At 45.0% G+C, this 21,001-nt stretch overlaps 1 protein-coding gene across 3 annotated transcripts in view; it reads left to right on the forward strand.

Annotated features, from left to right (window-relative positions):
* Nucleotides 1-19,291, forward strand: part of PRKCB (protein kinase C beta) — a 375,130-nt gene extending 355,839 nt beyond the window's left edge. For 2 of the 3 annotated variants that reach the window (XM_061401446.1, XM_061401449.1), the window contains one exon: nt 12,576-19,291. In XM_061401446.1, coding sequence (XP_061257430.1) covers nt 12,576-12,734 — 159 coding nt within the window. In that variant the 3' untranslated portion in view covers nt 12,735-19,291. The remainder of the gene's footprint in view (nt 1-12,575) is intronic. The other variant, XM_061401448.1, reaches the window with a different exon arrangement.
* The last annotated feature ends 1,710 nt before the right edge of the window (nt 19,292-21,001 follow it).

Raw genomic sequence — 21,001 nt, forward strand, 5'->3', positions numbered from 1 at the left:
AACATCGAGCTCTTCCAGCAGAGCCAGGCAACTGTGTTAAGGGCCTTCCAGGCATTACCTCACTTAACTCTCACAACCCTATGAGGTAGGTGTCATTGTCACCATATTGCAGATATGAGGGCATGAAACTTGGAAAGGTTAGGACATGTGCTCAAGGTCCAGCGGCTAGGAGGTGGAACCATGGATTCCACATGCCCAGTATCTTGCAAAGATTATTCGAAGCACTTGGAGCCCCTTTTAATAAGGTCTGTGATCACACTGATGGGAGAGAGCCATGATAACAGCATCTAATGGTGTCTGTTACATAATAGAAAAAGACTAAGTATTCTTACAGTTCAAATGAATTAAAATTTATTTTAAAATATGGCAACAAACAAGTAGCATATTCACACCTTTTACAATTTTCTGGCAGAATTTTTAAAAGATGCAAATCTGACTTGTTCCTTAAGGCGCTGATTTCGAGGCTGACAAAGACAGTAGACACTGAATAACCCCTGGATACGGGGCATGGCAGCATCTGAAATGAGGCACTCAGGACAGGCTTATTAAGAAGTAGACGTTTCCCCACCCGGTTCTGTTTATTCTTTTGGTTATTCAGAGTGTGGAGTTTGCAGAGATCTTAATCAAAATATTAGGCGACCTTCCTACACCGACTAACAAATAGCCAAGAGTTGTTTAGGACATGCAACCTAGAGTCTGTGTATCTCTTTATCTCCTTTTCCATCCGTCCATGGAGAACTTACTTAAGCTGCGGATTCAGCCGGACTCCCTTTGAAAGATGGTTCAAGTTGACAGGTCCGTGGGCCAAATGAAGTTTCTAAATCATTTGCCAGGTGCATGACTTTGAGCTGTCCCCTGGCAGAGGAGGCAATGGTTTGATTGAAATGGTAGGTGGAAAGGCCACATGCTGGGAGAAAGCATGAAGCTGTTAGGATATATCTGGCCATGACCACTGAAATATAACAGCAGTCAAAAACTGAAAATACTTTAGAAGCGGAATTCAACCCCTCCATGCTGGAGACAAGGAAGCGAAGGCCAAGTTTTGCCCAAGGGACTTACATGGGGAATATGACAGAACCAGAACAAGATAACTAGCCTTCCATTGAATGCATGCAGGACCTTAATAATAACAACTATATATGACAGTAACAATAAAATGGGTCAGCCATATTCTATGAAATTATTCAATTTTAGTAGAAAGTGGAGCACACTATCTAATTTAGTCATCTCATTTCACCTTCACAACAACCCCCTGAAATAGATGCTATTATTACTCACCCTGTACTAGTAAGGAAACAGGCTCAGAGATGTTAAGTAACTTGCCCATGGTCACAAGCCAATTCAATTTGAAATCCTATCAGTCTACCTCCGAAGCCTATATTCTTGCTTCCGTGATGTTTCTTCTTTCATCTCCCAACCCGGCTACACAGATGTGGGATTTGAACTGCTCTTGGTCAAGTCCCGAGTTTAAATACATTCCTGGGGGATGGGCTCTGTTGGGTGAATGTCCATAAAGTCGAGCTCCTCAGTTCTGCTGTCAACCCTGCCCAGGCTGTAATGCTTATCACAGCTCCCCAGAAAGCTGTTGACCAAAGGTTGAGAGAACTCGAGGAGATGAGCCCATGGATCCAGGGAGCCTGGGTCAAGCAGAAGGAATATGGACAGAGAGTCAGCAGAGCCAGGATTCAAACACCAGCCTTGGGAATCTCCTGGCAGTCCAGTGGTTAGGACTCAGCGCTTTCACCGCTGTGACCTGGGTTCCATCCCTGGTTGGGGAATTAAGATCCTACAAATGATGCAGTGCAGTGAAAAAAAAAACCCAACAAACAAAACATCAGCCTTGCAATTCAGCAACTGAGTGAAGGTGGGCAAGTAACTGGACCCCTCTGAGCGTCCTCAGTTGTAGGTGCTCTGATCTCAGCCAGGCTCTTAAGCCTTCCCCATCAGTCCCTCTCTGAGTCCCCTGGAAAGTCCCCAAACCTTCTCTTTCCTGAAGGTCCCCCAACTAAAGTTCTGGTCATCTTGGTCTCAGCAGATAGCCCCATCTCGTAAGCTGAGAGGAAATGGAGGCGTGTGGGTGCCCCTGGGTGGGTGGCTTTCCTACTCTTGCACAGTCATCTTGACCTCTTTGACCTACCTTCCTCTTTGTGTCAACAAACAGGTTCTCTTCATGAAGATGTTCCTTTCTGTTCTGAACCCCCATTCTCCTGTGTCCTTTGCATGTCTACTCTGGCCAGTCTGTGTCCACAGCTTCTCCATATATTAATCAGAACTCCTAGGGTTGCAAATAGGAACCCAGTTCAAACTGACTTAGTATTTAGTTGTGACTGAATCCAGAGTCTGGACCATGTCAAAAACAATCCATTTTTCTGTATCCCTTAAGATTGCTTTCCTCTCTGTTGACTTCTTTATTCTTCAAAGTTTTTCTTGGGCACATAGCTGCTCCAGACCTACATCCCATTGTTTTTGCAATTCCTGCTGAAAGAGAGCTTCCTTTTTCTAAAATTTCCTGCGGCTTGGAACTCAGTCTTGTTGGAAGATGTTCAGTCATATGTCCATCTCTAAAGCAATCACTGTGGCCGGGGGATGGAATGTTCTGATTGGCCAGATCCAGGGCACCTGTCAAGGGACTGGGTCTACCCCTGTCTAAAGTGGACATCTTGCAGAGGGGAAGGAGTGGATTCTCCCAGAAAAATAAAGCTGCTCGCTGTGCCTGCAAACCAAGCAGATGCCCACTCTGGCTCTTTTCAGATTCATTCTGTTCAACACAGAAACATGCAAAGTCTCTCATCTTAAAAATCTCTTCCCTCTAGACTGAGATCTCTCCATTCTACCACTGCGGTATCTTTTCATGCAAACTGGATGGAGTTCTTGCTCCCTCCATTTTTTTACCTTCCATTCTTTCCATGGTTCAGTGCAATCTGGCTTCTGCCCCCACCATTCTATTGAAATCCCTCTCATTGAGTCAGCAGTGACCTCAAAATTGCCTCCTCTCGTAGACTTGTCTTTTCTTTCTTGACCTCGTCAAACTGGGTACTTTGATCTTCCTTCCTTAAGAAAAAAATCTGAAAAGAGTTTAAAACTTCCAGCAGCATCAAAAGCTATGCAGGGAAATTAAGTACCTCCCTGTAGACCCCTAACTAGGCTCCTTCGTTCTTCTTCCCAGAGCCACCCACTGTGATCGGCGTCCTGGGTGAGCTTCTGGAGAGGTCCTCCACCTCACACATGAGGGTGTCAGTGCTCATCTTCAATTCCCACCCCTCACTTTGTTCCCTTCCATCTTGGAGGTTTTGGGTTTTTTTTTCATGGCACTGAGCTGGCTGACTTTCCTCCTTCTTCCACAACCATTCCTGCTTGAAAAATTGACTCCATGGAGAAGTTCTTTCTTTTTTTAAGTTTTTTTTTTTTAAATCACCAAAAGCATTTTGTATTGGAGGTATAGCTGATAAACAATGTTGTGGTAGTTTCTGGCAGACAACAAAGGGACTCAGCCATGCACATACACGCCTCCGTTCTCCCCCAAACTGCCCTCCAGGCTGCCACTTCACAATAAGCAGAGTCCCATGAAGACTTCTGATGACATTAGAACTTGGAGGACCAAGACATGCCCATGACCCAGAGAGGGAAAGATCCAAAGTGTATTTCTTGTTTATTTACAAGTACAGTTTCTTAAAAACAATCACAAAATGCCCTCCAATTAGGGTATGAAAAACAACAACTCAGAGGTGGCTTGTGAATCTGCTTGAAATGTCTTTCCAAGGGAGTGAGGCTGGGATGGGAGACAGGAGGTATCCCTTTTGTGCCTGGGTCCACATTTTCTTCACTGTCTCTCACCAGGAGCCCAGGGCCCGACCTCACCTGGCTTCCTGCATACTCTGCCAACCTTGGTGGGACAGATTTTTGTGTATTAAGTGCCTGTAACTGTTAACAGTATATTCTGGTGATCTCAGAGAGACAGCAGTGAGGGGTCTTGAAGAGAGATCTTAGTTCCCTGCCCAGGAATTGAACCTGGGTGGCTTGGATGGAAACCAGGAATCCTAGCTGTTAGTCCACCAGGGGCTAGAGGCTTGGAGCAAAATTCCTCTGGCCCTTGTCCCCACTGAAAAATGAATTTCTCAAACAGGCAAAAACTGTAAAAACAGGTACAAAGTTTATTATCAGAGACACAGCATAGCATGTGGGGGAGCACACACGGTGAAACAGTTTGTTTATTAAGACAGAAGAAGCAAGGCAGAGAGACACACCCGGGAGGGTGTGGGTGTTTTCCCCAATGGAGAGGAGCCCTAGTAAAGAGGCAGTTAAATCATTTCTATAGGGCAGTTCTTCCGGGTCTTTGCTTACCTTTGGCTGGCTGTCTTATTTCTTTTCCACACTTGACTTGGCCTAGGGCCCTCCCCAATATGCTTGCACAGGTTTTGGCCAAGATGGATTCCAGTGCAGAGGCCTGTGGGAGGTTTGACAGCACCTATTATGGGATGGCACCCCCTCCTTTTGGTTGTTTTATCTCTTTGCTCCAGCAGAGCTCAGCTCCTGCCACTTTGTCCTCTGAGTGTCTAGGGAAAACAGATCTCCAAGTTTCTCTGCTGGACAAACTCCAACTGTCCAGCCCAGGGGCCCATCTACCTCCCACTTCACTAGGGTAGGTTGGGGTATGGCAGGGCCTGTAGGACCCCTTTGTTGCCAGGGTACAGCCACCCCCATCAGACTAGCTCACTGGATGGGACTGGCTGAGTCACAACTCAACTGCAGCTACCAGCTACCATGTCAGATTTTTTTAATGTGCATTTTGTCAAATCATTCTCACCGCACCCTGCAAGATAGATCCATTTGACAAAACAGGAAACCTGGCCAAGGGAATTTAGATAACTTGCTTACAGATTATCTGCAGATTGATGGTGCTAAGATTATTACCCAGGTCAACTTAACTTTTTCTTTTTCAGCTTACTTTTAAGTCCATGTCACATGATCAGATGCAATTTGCAAGGCAGTGAGATGTCGCTGACACCCTGTGGTCTCTGGAATCAAGCAGACCAGACTTTGAATCGTGGTTCTCCTCATTTACCTTGTATGACCCTGACCAAGTTGTTAACTTTTCAAATTTTCTGTTAAGTGGAGATAATCTTTCCTGCCTATCTTATGGATGTGTGAGAATCAAGGCTATAAAAACATAGGCAAATAAAAGGGGCAATTACTGTTTGAGGGCTAGTTTATTTGAAGCCAGCAGCAGCTTAGGTTTAGGATGAATTTTAAAGGATGGATAAGAATAATATGTTACTTTGTTGACATAGGAAAGCATTTAGAGTATATTTCATCTAGTTTTAAAAAGCAGCTTAAAGTGATGATACATTTTTTAGAGAGTAAAAAGCATTCATCGATCAATTCACCCAGCTATCCAGGACATAGACCAAAATGTTAACATAATGAAGGTATTGGGGTGGTAGAATTATAAAGGACTTTGTTGTTTCTTTCTCTTGGCACTTGTGAACAAGTTGTTTGTTTCTGCATAAATGGATCAGTTGTCAGATCTGAGCGCAAATCTTAGTCAGTTACTTAAGCTCTAAATCTGTTCCTTGTTGTAGAGCAGACTTCATAAACCTGTTGGATTAAATGAGATCATGCTTGTAAATCACTTATACAGTATCTGGCTAAAAATAAACACTTCATATATACTACCATTTATCCGTTGAACAGCACTCAGTGCCAGCTCTGTATCGGGATCTGAAAATTCAGGTGTGGGCCAATCAGATGTGGCTTCAGCTCTTGTGTGTGTGTGCATGCTAAGTAGCCTCCATCATGTCCAGCTCTTTGCAACCCTATGGACTGTCGCCCACCAGGCTCCCCTGTCCATGGGATTCTCCAGGCAAGAATTTTGGAGTGGGTTGCCATGTCATCATCTATATTCCATCGAGATTGTAAACTCATACAGTAGCTCATACAATCTAGATGGGACTATAGACAATGACAGATACACAAAGAAATAAACATGTAGATCTGGATATTCACACATTTTATTTCCTATGGAAGAAATGAACAGGTTGTTCTGAGAGAGAATAACAGGAAGAGGAGAAAAGAGGGAGCTCCTTGACTTGGAGGTGATCTGGAATCACTTTTCTGAGGAGGTAGCATTTAAATTGAGACTGAGGAAAACAAACATTGCATGTTTTTTAAATGAAAATTTGTTAAAAAAAATGAAACTTGCTATCCAGCACAAAAGACCTCTCTCTTGCCGATTTCTTCTTAAATAGACACAGAGATCAAATATTCCCGATAGTAAGGGACCTTCATTATCAGAAAAGGAGGCTTTAATCTTTCCTTCTTTGCCAAAGGCCAGACACTTTGGAATATTGTCTGACTTTTCTCGGGAGAAAAACCTTGGTCTACAGACAACTTTTAAAAACGATCAAATGTGTGTGTGGCTCTGACCGTGGCTGGCTGCTGCTCACTGGGTGGGACCCTCCTGCATTCTCCGCTGCGGAGAACCACACAGCCTAAAAAGGATCCCGAATTTCATTGAATTTGCACATTTAAAAAAAAGAGAGATTCCTTTGTCTTTTACTCAGACTGTATGCTTGGGTGTCTTTTCATCAAGACCTAGGTTCGGTTCCTAAAGATGCCCTGATGTCTTGATGGAGGCTGGGCAGGAAGCTCCCCTGTGCCACTGGCCTCACGTCGTCAAGCCCGGTTAAGCAGCGAGAAGTATGGGGCAGACCCTCATCCTCTTCTCCAGCGTCGTCTGTGGCTGATCTCTTTTCATTTCTGTTTCTTCCCTGGGCTCTTTCCTTCTAAGAAGCAATATCTTTCTTTTTGATCCCACTCAGCTTAGATGTCACCTCCTCCAGAAAGTCTCCCTGGACTTCTTCTTTCTCCCTGAGCTAGTCTTCTCAGGTTCCTCACCTCTGGACTCCGTGGCAGCACGTGTCACACGGCTCCATGCTGTCCATGTATGCATCTGTCTCCTCTGCTGGACTGTAAGCTCCGTGGTGACAAGGACAGGGACATCTTATACGCCATCTTATTTCTGGTACCCAGCAAATCAGTAGATGGAAGATGCCCATTTAGATAAGCAAATATTAGCCTTCGTCATCATTCCCTTAGCACCAAAGTACACACTAGGACAGCTATTAGGGAAATCTTAGGGTTTTTAACTAACATGAAGCTCATTAAACAGCACCAGGCAGATTTTAACAATTTGGTTAAATATTTCCATTCCCTTTATTCCTATTTCCCCCCTTTTCTCCACTTCAATAGCTCCCTCATTTAAAATGGGCTTTGTAGGGACTTCCCTGGCAGTCCAGTGGTTAAGACTTCGCCTTCCAACAGAGGGGGTGTGGTTTGATCCCTGGTCTGGGAGTTAAGATCCCACATGCCTCATGGCCAAAAAATCAAAATATGAAGCAGAAGCAGTATTGTAACAAATTCAATAAAGACTTTAAAAAAAATGGTCCACATTAAAAAAAAAATCTTTAAAAAGATACTTATTAATAATACTACTTGACTGTTATTTAAATTTTCAAAAACACAAAAGCATAAAAGGTAGAAAAATCAAACAGTCTGTAACTCTCCCAATCTCTCCAAGCACATATATAATACACATGCAGATAGTATGTCCACATTTATGTCTATAATTTATAAAATGGGAACATTGTACAGTTATTAATTATATATAACTGTTATTTGAGGTTCTTCTACATCTTATTTTAATTTTTAAAAGTGTTTTGCATGGTAATACATAAAAATAGTTATATCATTATTTATTCAACTCTTTTCCCTATTGGTCAAGAGTTGATTTCAAAAAAAATTTTTTTCCCTCTCTAACAACTCTTTGATGAACACTCTGTCTCTTGAACCTCGGAACGTGGGACCTTAGTTCCCTGACCAAGGATGACCGTGTGGAGTCTTAACCCCTTCACCACCAGGGAGTCCCTTCTTGCATTTCGATGGGCTAAACCCAGGTGTGTAGAGGAGGCCTCCAGGAAAAGCTCCTGGAGGAAGTGACTGGAGACAGAGGATGTGTAGGCAATGACGGGGAACAGGGTGGGAGGCAAGGCTTCCTGGTGGAGGAGACAGCTTGTGCTCAGGCTTGGAGGTGAGCATGCATGAGCGTTCCAGGAACTGGGAGGATTTCAACACAGCTGGAGGGTGTGTTGGGGATGGGAGCTGGGCTAGGGGAACGTGGGCAGTGAAGGGGCTGTTGGCCAGGTGACCAGCGCCGAGTCCTAAACAACCTGTAAGCCATGCTGAGGAGTGTGGCTTTGGGCCATGGGGAGCCACCACAGACAAGAGCAGGAAAGTGACATATCCAGGTTGGCACTTTGAAAGATCTCTGTGGTTGCTGTGACTGAGCCAACTCCACATTTGACAGCTAGACTTGGAGCTGTTATTAACACAACGAAACAGAAATTAGAAGGAAGGGAAGAAAAAGAGGGGGGAAAGAGCTCACATGTAACAGTTCACAGATAAGATTTTCAAGTGGTCTTGGCTCTTAAATTTGGGGGCTCAAGTGAACACATCACGATCCTCACTCCCCTTTCCAACTGTGGAAGAGGTTCCATGTGACTTTAAATAACCTAGTTGGCTTTGGCCCCCTTTCTGTTCCAGGAGCCCCAGTGATGACAAGGGGGTTGGGTGTTCTTCTGAGTGAGGCTGAAGCGTTCCCAGCCAGAGAAGCAGGTGTGGTCCACGCTGCGTTTGTAATTAGATCCCAGCCGCGGAGCTGCCCATTCTCCAAGGACACAGCAGGCGCAGAGCTGATCGGGCTGTGCCTCCCAAGGGCTGACGTCTCCATTTAGGGAGCGCTCCTGAAGCTAATGGGCAGTGACAGCTCCATTTTAAAAACACGGAAACACTTAGGGAGGCTGTGATGTGCCAGGCTCGTAAGCTGCTTATTAGCAGGGAAATCACGCTCCCTCTGTATTGTGCCCCCTTGGTTAACCCCTGTTCCTGCATCTCCTTTCTGCGATCTCACTTAAAGATTTCATTGTTCTCTAGGCAGTGGGGGGAGTGATGGGAGAGGAGGCCGCAGAGCTGCCAGAAGCTGTTTCTCTGTCTCCCATCACAGCCTCTGGGGAGGCCCCAGCAAAGCAATAGCCTTCTGGTGTGGATGGGAAAGGGATGGGTTTGGTTTTTTGTTTTTTAAAGAAAAATGGCCCCTGAAGACTCTCTGTGTCTCAGCTTCCTGTGCTGGCTGGTTGGGGTCCCAACACCCAGAAGCACCCACAGGGCTGCCTTGTAATACACCATCCCACTCCTCCAGGCCCTGCCGCTGACATCTCTTTGTGTTTTCCAGCTCCATCCCTTCTTTTTCCACAACAGCTCCCTCTTTTTCCACAACCCTGTCCACCATCTCTCTCCTCTGGATGATCGCAACCATCTTCTACCCTCCCCGCTGCCTCCACCATCAGTCTAGTGGCTGCTTCTTTCCAGTCCCATCAAGGGGACTCCTGTCTGACCTTTGACATCTCCACTGGACTCTCCAACTTACCACGAATGAAACCAAGGCTCCATTTCTTTAACCAAACATGCTTTACCCCAGTGTCACCCACTCACCAAGTGGCTCAGACCACAAGTCTTCTCATACCCCACAACCAGTCCATCAGCAAATCTTATCAACTCGCAATTCAAAGTAGACCCCTCCCCAGTCAAATGCATCTTCCCATCTTCCCCAGTGTCGCCTCCCTCCAGGCCACCATCCTCTCTTGCCTGGATTATTGCAGCATCCTCCTGATTGGTCTGCTTCTACCTTTCCCCCTTGTTCACCCATCAGTCTGTTTTGGACACAGTCCCAGTGACGTTGCTGTCAGAGCCTGCCTCCTCAGTGCTCAGAATTCTCCAGCTGCTTCTCATCAAGCTGATCTGAAAAGCCTCTGTCTTCACAGGGCTGGCGTGGCCAGCAATCTGGCTCCTGGTCCTCTCTTGAGCTCTCAGACCCCTGCTTGCCCCTTGGTCACTGCTCTGGCCACACTGGCTTCGTGGCTGTTCAGTGACCATGCCCAACAAGCTCCTGTCCTGGGTCCTTTGCCCTTGCTGTTCCTTCTACCCAGAATGTTCTTCCTGCCAGTGTGTGCACAGCTCCTCCTGGCTGAAGGCTTGCCAGAATGTCACCTCCAAGCTGACTCATTTATCAAAAATGGCCTCATCTTCACTCTTTCCCCCTGACTCTGTTTTTCTTAATGTCACTTATTTCCATCTGGCATTATTATTGTTTTTGTTGTTTTGGGGGAGTTTTGGCCATGCAGCCTGGCTTGTAGGATCTCGGTTCCCTTGAGCAGGGAGGGAGTCGGGGTGCCGGCAGGGAAAGAACCAAGTCCTAACCACCCAACTGCCAGGGAATTCCTCATCTGGCATTAAAATACACATTTACAGTTATATTTTTATGTATTTATTGATTACCTTTCTTCTCCAGTAAAATGTAAGCTCTGTGAGGCATGGATTTTCTATGATTTACTATTAACACAGGGCCTGGCACGTAGTAGGTACTCAAGAAGTGTTTCATGAATGAGAAAATGAATAAACAGTGAAAGGATCTGGATGGTATTCCTGACCACACCGTGTTGACCTTGATGGCAAAAGTTTTGTGCGGACAAAAGTTTTGCCTCACTGGCCAGCAGAAAAAACCTGAGGCCAAGCTGTCAAAACAGCTGAAACAATTTAGTTTGGAATAACTAATGTGCTTCTCCAAGTCTGACACGAGTCTTTAAAAATGCAAGGCTGTTTCCTCAATGCTTAAAACTTCAACATCATGGAAACACACCCTCATAGGAAGTGGATACTGTCTGGGAGGAATTGTAGTGGAAAACGAGAACCAGCGATGCTCACAGCTCTGCTGTGTTGATCACTTACTCAGTGCCAGGCATGGTGTCAGTCACACACGGGATCTCATTTTATCCTCATCAGAACCTCATTTGAGAAAAATTAGAGTTGTCTCTAGTGTACAAAAGAGGAAACTGAGGCTGGAAGGGAGTTGGCCAGGGCTGCACACCTAGCAGGCAGTGATGCCAGGATTTTAACGCATGTCACCGTTACTCCACTCTGGCGGTCAGTCGCCAGCCCACCAACCATTTTGCAACATGGCACTGGGAGCCTGGACTCTGACAGACAAACCTGGCTGACACAGTGGCTCTGCTATTTGTTAGCGGTGGGACCCTGAACAAATTACATCACCTCCTTGGCCTCAGTCTCCTCATCCATACAATAGGGATGGCTGTAATACCCACTTCACAGGGTCTTTGGGAGAATGAAATAAAAGTAATACAAAGAAAGAGCATTCTAGCATGCCTGGAACATACAAAATGCATAATAAACATTAACTGTTATAATTATTAGTGTCTTCCCAAGTGGCTCAGTGGTAAAGAATCCGCCTGCCAATGCGGGAGCCGCAGGAGACTCAGGTTCAATTCCTGGGTAGGGAAGATCCCCTGGAGAAGGAAATGGCAGCCCACTCCATTATTCTTGCCGGGATAATCCTATGGACAGAGGAGCCTGGTGGGCTACAATCCATGGGGTTGCAAAGAGTCAGACAGGACCGAGCGACTGAGCATACACGCACATTGCAATTGTCATTACTCCCACTGTGTTCTTAGGTTGTTTGCTTCCTGTAGATACTGAAACACTTAGAGATTTCATGCAAATGGGTTTGCTGGTGAAGAAGGAAGAAAATCAGGCCTAGTGACTCAACTCTTCTCATTAGATGGGGACTGATGTGTGCATGTGTATGTGCTCACACGTGAGTGAAGAAATGTACACACACACACACATGCGTTATACTCTGTCTCAGACCAGGACCTTTTCATAGAGAAGGACAGCAGGAGGCATGAGAAATGGTGATGGTTTCTTCTCGAGAGCTTGGGGAGATCCCAAGCACTGGGTTGGCTTTCATCCCACACCCTTCATTCCCATCTGGAGGCAGAATGGCTGCATTTATTTCCTGGTACCTTGTAATTAAGGGTCAATGACTTCCCCCTCCAACCAGGGCCTCATAGTGGCCCCGCCATTGCAGCCACCAAACCCAGGTCTGGATGTTTCTCTCCATTAACTGGAGCATGTAAACTCTTATATCTGTGGAGTTGGAGAATGTCTCCAGAGATGACTGAGAGCCAAAGGACAGCGCTTTAAGGGACCTGCTGCTTAATGTTGGGAATCTTCAAGGTGAAGTATAAACAAGTCACTACTTCAAATCTTGTACCACAAAAAATATCTCAGGGACCTTAATCCCATCTCCTTCAGGAATGAGCTTGGCCAACTCCTTGGGGTGGAGTTGGGAGAACATGCCACATGCCACCATCCCCACCATCCCATGCTGCCATCCAGCTCCTGACTGCCCAGAAGGACACCATGGGCAGCTCATGAGCTCCAGGAACTGAAGGTCGGGAGCCCAAGGTCACCTGCCAATCCGTGGTCATGAGAATTTTGCATTTTATGTTGCTCTCATTTCTGATCATCGAAACAATCTCTCCGAGGTAGTGAAAGGGAAGGGCTTGGAGAAGCCACACCCAGTTTCGTTTGGTTCTGTTCTGTTTTCAGTTTCGTTTAGTTTATTTTTTCCACCCACCACAAATTCTTCTCTTCCCCTCTCATAGTGTGGGCGAAATGCTGAAAACTTCGACCGATTTTTCACCCGCCATCCACCAGTTCTAACACCTCCTGACCAGGAAGTCATCAGGAATATTGACCAATCAGAATTCGAAGGATTTTCCTTTGTTAACTCTGAATTTTTAAAACCTGAAGTCAAGAGCTAAGTAGCTGTGTAGATTTCCGTCCTTCATTTCTGTCATTCAAGCTCAACGGCTATTGTGGTGACATTTTTTTGTTTTCATTGCAAAGTTGCATCCATGTTTTGTTTGCTGATGAAACTAGAGTGACCATGTTTCAGGACCCAAATGTCCTCAGGTAGTTTTGGAGCATCTCTGTGAGATGGGATTATGCAGATGGCATGTTGACAATGTGGCTGCATAATTAGCACATTATCAAAGTCCTTGTAGCATTTATTTTCCCCAGCATGTCAGCGATGTAGATCCAGCGGGGACAGAACATGCCTGCTTTCTCCCCCTTGTTCCTGCACTGCCATTCTCATCCCTTTTCCAACGCCAACCATCCAATCTAGATTTTTTTTTCCGCCAAACAAGTGGATAATCGGATGCTAGCAGTATTCTCCCGCTTCCAGTCCTGGAGCTTGGCTTGTATCCAAGTAGATGGTTGCTTTGCCTTAGGGGGAATTTCCTCCATTCTTCCTGGTTTGGAGGCCCCAGGAGCTTTGGGGAAAAAACATGCTAAAAATAAAATTTTATTTGTTTTTTTTTTTAACTCAAAAATTAAGAAGATTATTTAAGTCCTTTTAAAATTCCAAGAGTGTGCTTTTAGACAGTTTCAATCTAAGGGCACCTCCAGAAGTCATAAGGCAACTAGCTTGGGTGCTACCTTAATGCTGTAATTTCTGGTTCCCTGTGTCCCCCCATCACCTTCATCCCCAAACTACTTGAACAGGGCATTTGGACTAACTCCCTGAAAAGACATGGTCACTTTAGCAAAGTCCCAAAGGGCCATGGTTTTACATTACATTTCAAACTTTATTTGCTTTGGGGTTTTATTTCTGTTGTTCAAATGCAAAAAAAAAAAAAAAGTTACTCACTTTTGTTACACATGCTTTGAAATACATGTCCAGATGTTATTAACCACAATGACCTGCTTTGATTTACCGAGAAGACGGCTCTAGAGCCTGGCAGACCCATGCCTGCTCAAATGGGATTTGTCTAGGTTTGTTGCTGGCTTCAGAAAGCTAATTAAGTGCTCTGAGAAAGACACCATGTCTTGAAAGCATAGACAGTTGTATTCTTCACTTTGATGTTGTTTTGCAAGATGTTTGTGGAAATGTTTGTATCTGGATATCTGTTATGTGCCATTTTTCTTCTAGCATCGAGATACAATAAAAAAAAAAAAAAGCAAGAAAGAAGAAGACATACTATTTCAAGGAAAACGGCTGTCTATGAAAAACATGGACCCAAACTGCAGAATGGGGCCTCCTGAGGCTTCAGGACAGAAAAAAATTAAAGCCAGATCTTAATCTTGGCCCCAGTGTTCAGCCAGTCAGAGAGACTGAAACTGTGGATCATTTAGGGACTCCTGGGGGCCTTTGATGGGGTGGGATGAGCTGGCTGGGGGGGTCTCAATGAGATCAGAGCTCAAGGCCCACATTCTCACCAGAGGCAAGTTTAGGGGCCAGTTAGGGGCAGGACTGGGGCTGCTGAGTTTGTTATCAAAATCACTATGCCTCTCAGCTCAGACTCATCCTTTCTAGCAAATAGCTTCACGAGCCCCCAGAAGCCCAGGGAAACCCCTTGATTGGGGAAATTCCGTTTCCATCTGAGCAGACGAGGACAGCAGGTGGTCCCCCATCCCACCTCCTGTCCCCCGCTGTCCTCAGGCAGCCCTGAAGGCAACTCTTGTCACAAGTCAAGTGATTTCCGCAAGCGCCAGGGCTTCTAAGAGACCATCAAGGGAACTCAAAACACTTGACAAGTGTCCTTGAAGGGAGACTTCTCATCTTTAAGAAAATTGTGATTTGATTTCTACTTGGGCAAAGCCCCCTGCGGTTCACTCCTTTCTGCCTGCTCTCGTCTCCTTGCTGGGGGTGTGGGGACCATCCCTGTGGCCACGGTTGTGGGTCACAATCTAGATGTCAGAGGAAGCAGATGGGAAGCCCTAGCTCTCAAGCTTAGGAGGCAAGAGAAGGAGGAAAACTGGGGAAGACCCTCCTCATTGTATTGTTGGGAAACCGGCATCAGGAAGGAGGAAGTGACTTGCCCAAAGTCAGCCAGTTGGAATGCAAACCCAGTTTCCTGAATCTCCATACGGGTCTCCCTCCTCTGTGACTGCCGTCTCTGAGCCATGCCCACCAACAGACAGCTTATTTGAAGTCTTTCATCTGGCTGTTGGGTCACCAAGCCTTTACTTGGATATACTCTCAGGAAGATTAAAACCAAGGAGAAACATTGGGCCATCGACAAGTCATTAGAGACAACTTTAGAGAACAACGTAGGATGGGTGAATAGATATAAATAGATAGGTAGATAGATAGAGATAAATAGATATAAATAGAAAGAATATACTGTGTGTGTATATATATATGTATTATATTTACTGCACTCTACATTTTCCAAATTGCTAACATTATTTTTCAAAAGTTTAATAGTTTGCAGAAGTAGATACTCAAGCCAAAGCCTCTGTTCCCCTAATACACTGAGCTGAGAGTTGTTCAGGGAAGCCTTCTGTGAAAGGGAGGGATCATTAGAATTCTTGCAGTTGCCTATTCCATCAACATTTCAAGTGCAGAGGAGACTGAGAAGCAGAGCTTTCAACAGATGTAATCTCAGCGGAATACTTTGCAAACACATCCAAGAAAGATTTTTAAATTAATTTTTGTGATTGTGCATGTATTCCACCCTCCTTTCAGTCACCTAGCCAGCATTTAGTGAGCACTGACTGTGTGCTGGGCTCTATCCTGGGTGCCAGAAGCATGGTGGGGAGCATGAAGATGCAACCCAGGAAGGTAGTCATTAAACAAGTCATTAAAAGCACGATATGATCTAGAGATAACTCATCTCTAGGTTAATCAGGGAAGACTTCATTTAAGAAAGGAAGAGTCATCAGAAGACTTTGGGGTTCTTTCTCTGTGGAGACCACATTGGAGGCTAAAGGAGATGCAGCAGCACCCTCTTGACCCAGATTTCTGGTCCAGTCCTATAGTGCCAAAGTGGGGAAAGAGAGGCAAGAGCTGGGGTGTGTTTCCTTCTAGAAGGCCAAAGACACAGTCTCCATACTTGATGCAATCACAGAATCATCAAGATGTGAGCTGACAGATGCCTGTGTGATAAGAGGGAACTAGTTTCAGAACTCAGTTCCAAGTCGTTAGTCCAGATTCCTTTCGGGCCCTCAGGAGACACTGCCCCTGGCTTGACACCACCTGGTTCTTCTAGATGAGACAGCTTGATGCTTTCCAGAAGAACTTAAATTAGAGGGTCGTTTTGTAAAAAGAAACTAAATAAGAAAATCCAAAGAAGCCTAAACACAGTCCAGGGTAGTCATGGCTAGTTGTCTACCAGGATCTTAGAATCCCTCTTTCCCTTTGTTGGACTCCTCATTGACCTTCTCTTCTAAGAAAGCACAGGGCCACGGTCAGAGTGACCATCTTGGGGAATTACTAGGAAGCCAGTGGAATTAGTGGGGCTTCCCTACTGGCTCAGATGGTAAAGAATCCACCTGCAATGCAGGAGACCTGGGTTCAGTAACCTTCCTGGGGTGAGTGCAACTACTTTCATGTAACTTCAGATACTATCACCCTGGAAAGGAATTTTCCCAACAGAGAGGCCCATTCTTTCCCAACTTTTAGGGTAAAGTTCAGGGGTCTTTTCTATTGAGGATCTGCCCACAATGGCAAGTCCTGTTTGGATCATGTGGCTGATTGAAGCATCACCAGTACAACAAATGGGGTAGGACTTTAATAATTGAGGATGATGCAAAGGGAACCTCTGCTGGATACCCACAGGCAGGGAAAGCCATGCCAGGGGACCTGAAAGGAGGCAGATGCCTGTCTTCTAGCCTCAGGTATTCCCAGGGCCCACACCCAGCCCTGGAGCTCTCAGATCTTGAAGGAGCCTCACACAGTTCTATCCATATTGGGGCTCACAATGGATAAGGGCCCATCTGAGTGACCCACAGGATCAGTGGGAACAAATTCCATTATTTTGCTCTAGAGTGAGATCTCTAGCTTGGGGACAACTGTGAGTTGTCAGAAGTCAAGAGGCTCATCTTTCATTAAGTCTTCATTCATCTATTCACTCATTCAGCAAATAATCATGGAAGGCCTGCCATGTATCAAGTCTTGGCACTGGAAATATACAGACAAGGACTTTAGCCTCCTGCAAAGAGGCAATAAATAATCATGACAGTTTCTGACAGCAGCAAGTACAATGAACACAATTAGAAAGATGTTTAAGTATGACTAGTGGGGTTCAGGGAGGGAGGCACAGACAGTATTAAAGGAAAAGCTGGCATTCAAGCCTTTCTCTGAACACAGGAAAGAATGCATTCAGTGCCTGGGACAGCACAGGACAGGCTGGCAGCTGGCAGGACGAGAAAAAAGTAGAGTGGGTGGGGCATGGCAGGAGATGCCTACCACCCAAAAACCAGCTCCACCACTATCTTCAGCTCACTCCCCTCTGACCACACCTACTGAATTGAATTCCTCATATTCCCCTCACTCCACACCCCCACACATACACCACAAGAGTAAGTGGGGAACTTTGTAGGAACATTTTACCCATCTCAGTGGAGTAGTCAAAAAGAAGGCATTCTTGTGAGAGCCATTTTGCAAAGGGCAATGAGGCCAGCAATGAGAAATCCTTGTCAGTCAGTGCCCTTTAGGGGTTAAACCTAAAGCAGAGATAATGATCAGCCAAACTCTAGCAAATCAGTCAGTTCTCTCCCTTCTTGACAATCTGACACCACTCTGGCTTCAGCCAGGTAACCTGCCCAGTACCAGTGAAACCCATGTGTTATCCTTGGTTGTCCTTGCAATACACCAGCCATCAAACTGTCCCCCAGTCAGAGAGGCTAAGATGAAGCCTAATTGGGAATCGTGTGGTCAGGTAAAAGTCACCACCCCGCTGTGCAATCTTGGGCAAGTCACTTTACCTTCCTGTGCCTCAGTTTTCTCATATGTCAGAGCACTGGGGCAAGGAGCTCTACCTGCCCCCAGGTGGGTGGTGAAGATGGGAAGATCATAGGCTGGAAAGGACCCTGAAGAGGTGAGAGCATCATACAGATGTGAGATCTTTTCATGAGCCCACACTCTGACATTCCCTGGTGAAACTTGGCCCAAACTATATTTAGTAAACTGAAGACTGATGTCCCCTCCGCACCCCCACCCCCCCCAAAATGAAACTCCAGACTAACTAGGAGAATGGAATATTTTAAGACTGTCTTTCCAAACTGAGTTTGTTAACCAGATGCATCATCAGAAGATCTCTGATGATCATCAGAAGAACCTCTGGCTGATGAAGACTCAGATTCTAGTCTGTGGTTGGATTTCTGAGCATCCCTTCAAAGCCTCGATTGCACCAGGGAATGTGGGATGGATAGTGATCCCCTCCTTTCGTTGAGCAGTGATGTGATGTCCCCATTCTTGCCACTCTGCCTTCTGGGGATGAGTGGTTGTGAGCTCTTCTCCTTTTTAAAGAAAGAAGCCTCCTAGCCACAGGGGGCGCTCTTGAATGATTTTCTCCTGGACGCTCTACCGCATGACTATTTCTATGACATTATACCTTGTAAGAGGTAGATTCCAACTCATCTCAAAGCCGAAGAAAACAACAGACACATACACACACCATATTTTCTGGCAATCCTTAAAGAAAGTCAATGTCTCATTTCCTTTCTTAGAAAATTTCCACGAAGTCTTCTCTCCAGAAGCCAACATACGATGTGAAATGAAAGCCAGGGAATAGTATTGCAGTGCAGCTGCTAAAACCGGTCAGCACAGGGCTTCTCCCGACTCTGCCCATGAGACGTCATCAGCTTCCCAATAACTGGCATGTCTCGGTCACATTTCCTCCTCCTTATGCCATGTTAATGTGTTTGCTTTCCATTTGACAGAGAGACAAGCGAGACACCTCCAATTTCGACAAAGAGTTCACCAGACAGCCTGTGGAACTCACGCCTACTGATAAACTCTTCATCATGAACTTGGACCAAAATGAATTTGCTGGCTTCTCCTATACTAACCCAGAGTTTGTCATTAATGTGTAGGTGAATGCAAACTCCATTGTAAGCCTGGAGTGTAAGACTTCAGGCCAAGTGTATGTATCAATTCTAGTCTTCCAGGATTCATGGTGCATATGCTGGCATTCCACACATGGAGAGCTTGTCCTAGAGGGCTTTTCTTTGTATGTGTAGCTTGCTAGTTTGTTTTCTACATCTGAAAATGTTTAGTTTAGAATAAGCGCTTTATCCAATATTAGAGGTACAATTTTCCAAACTTCCAGAAACTCATCAAACAAACAGACGATGTCAAAACTACTGTCTGATACCAAAATGCTTCAGTATTTGTAATTTTTAAAGTCAGAAGCTAATGTTCCTGGTAAAAGTTTTTACAGTTATTCTATAATATCCCCCTTGAATGCTAAGCATGACTGGTATTTTTAAAAATTGTGAGTAAGCTTTGCAGTTACTGTGAACTATTGTCTCTTGGAGGAAATTTTTTGTTTAAGAATTGATATGATTAAACTGAGTTAATATATGCCAACTCTTGTTTACATGTCTGCTTTTAAATACAGTCTGGTGCAGGGGTTACAAACTGGGAAGTCATAGCCTGATCCCATAGATGAGTTTCGTTTCACTTGCACAGAATTTCATTTAATTGAAATTGTTGTCAACATTAAAAAATGGAATTTTTCTGTAGATTTCTGGACTTTCAGATTCAGTTGAAAAAAAATCAGAAGACTGGCAGCACTGGGCCTATATTTCCATGTGGAAATAATTCAACAGAACTGAGAAATGGCCATCTCTTTAAAAGCAGTGCATCCTCTCATTTTACCACAGTCTCCACCACTCTCTATTGTCCTACATTCTCATCCACTTCCTGGATGCTGTGGCCCTTTGAGGTAAAGATCTCTGCTATTTGCCAGTCATAGGTTTCATGACTTTAATACTTTCCTGTGCCCATAATTAGGGTATCTGGCCAGTCATCCAGTTGAGTGGTTGGTATGTAGTCAGTCCTCAAACACAAAATACATGATACAGTTTCATGACAAAAGTCAACAGGAAGGTTGGCATCAGGACAGAACACTTCTGTGGTCTATGAGGATGTCACTCGCATTTGTGAAACTGCTTGCCTTGTAATATTTTCTGCTAGTTCCATATCTGCAACAGACAAAACAAACAGGGGTTTACCCTTTTCTCAACAGCCATACTTGTCCAATGAAGCCAGAAGAGAAGGGAAAAAAATAAGGGAGATCGCTTCTAAAAGCTGTTGGCATGATAAGGAGACCCATTCTCTGAGATCAAAGTGGCATGTTAGTGAATCACACTGGGTATGAGCTTGACACCTTCTTCTCTGAATGAAATCAGGCTTCTGTTTTCTTTTTGAAAGCTGTAGTAATCCAATCGATAACACCTGCCTTTGAAGCTGCTAATGCCATGGGGTTGCGGAAAAGAGCAGATCTGTCACTGCAAGTTCATCATGACTCAACAGACTTTATTTATCTCCTCCCTCCTTGGAAGACCCCCAGGAAATGGGCATTGGGCAGATACAGTGAAACCACTGATTCTAGTGTACTCTGCAGAATTTCAGGAACACTGCCAGTTACATCAGGTAAAGCTAACTTAAAGAAGAAACTATGTTCAGTGCATCACATTCAGAAAACAAAAATATGTGAATTGCTATAGATGTGTGATGGCATGTTCCATTTAAGATGATATTACAGAAGTTGCTATTGCTACTTCTGATTCCTCCATATTTCTTGCCAGCCCTGCATATTTCCTCCCTCTGCTGGATATAAACTAGCCTTTCATTTCATAAATAACTGACCACGAGCTCTGAACCAGGCATAGTTCTGGGTGCTGGGGATATAGAGACCAACAAGACAGTTCAAGACTTTCTACACACAGGCACAAGAAGACTGAAGAAGTTCCAGCCTTTCATCTTCCTGGGCTCGCATCCAGTGAAATAGGAGTGGGAGCTCCTGTAAGAGCCCTGCAGTTTCCTCTGACTGGCTCTGCCTGGTCCCATGTACATCCCTGAACCAAGCCCTGTATCTGGGGTGGAGAGAGGTTGTGGGTAGGCTATTTTGATTGGTCAAGCCTAAACTGTATTAGTTATCTACTGCTGTGTAACAAATTACTCCAAAACTTTGAAACAGCAAACATTTATTACACAACATTCTTGTCTGTGGGCAAGAATCTGGTTGGTGTGGCCTCTTATAAGGTTGCAGTTAAGCTGTTGGCCAGGATTGCA

Source organism: Bos javanicus, chromosome 25, assembly GCF_032452875.1.
Source record: "Bos javanicus breed banteng chromosome 25, ARS-OSU_banteng_1.0, whole genome shotgun sequence".
Lineage (NCBI taxonomy): Eukaryota > Metazoa > Chordata > Mammalia > Artiodactyla > Bovidae > Bos > Bos javanicus.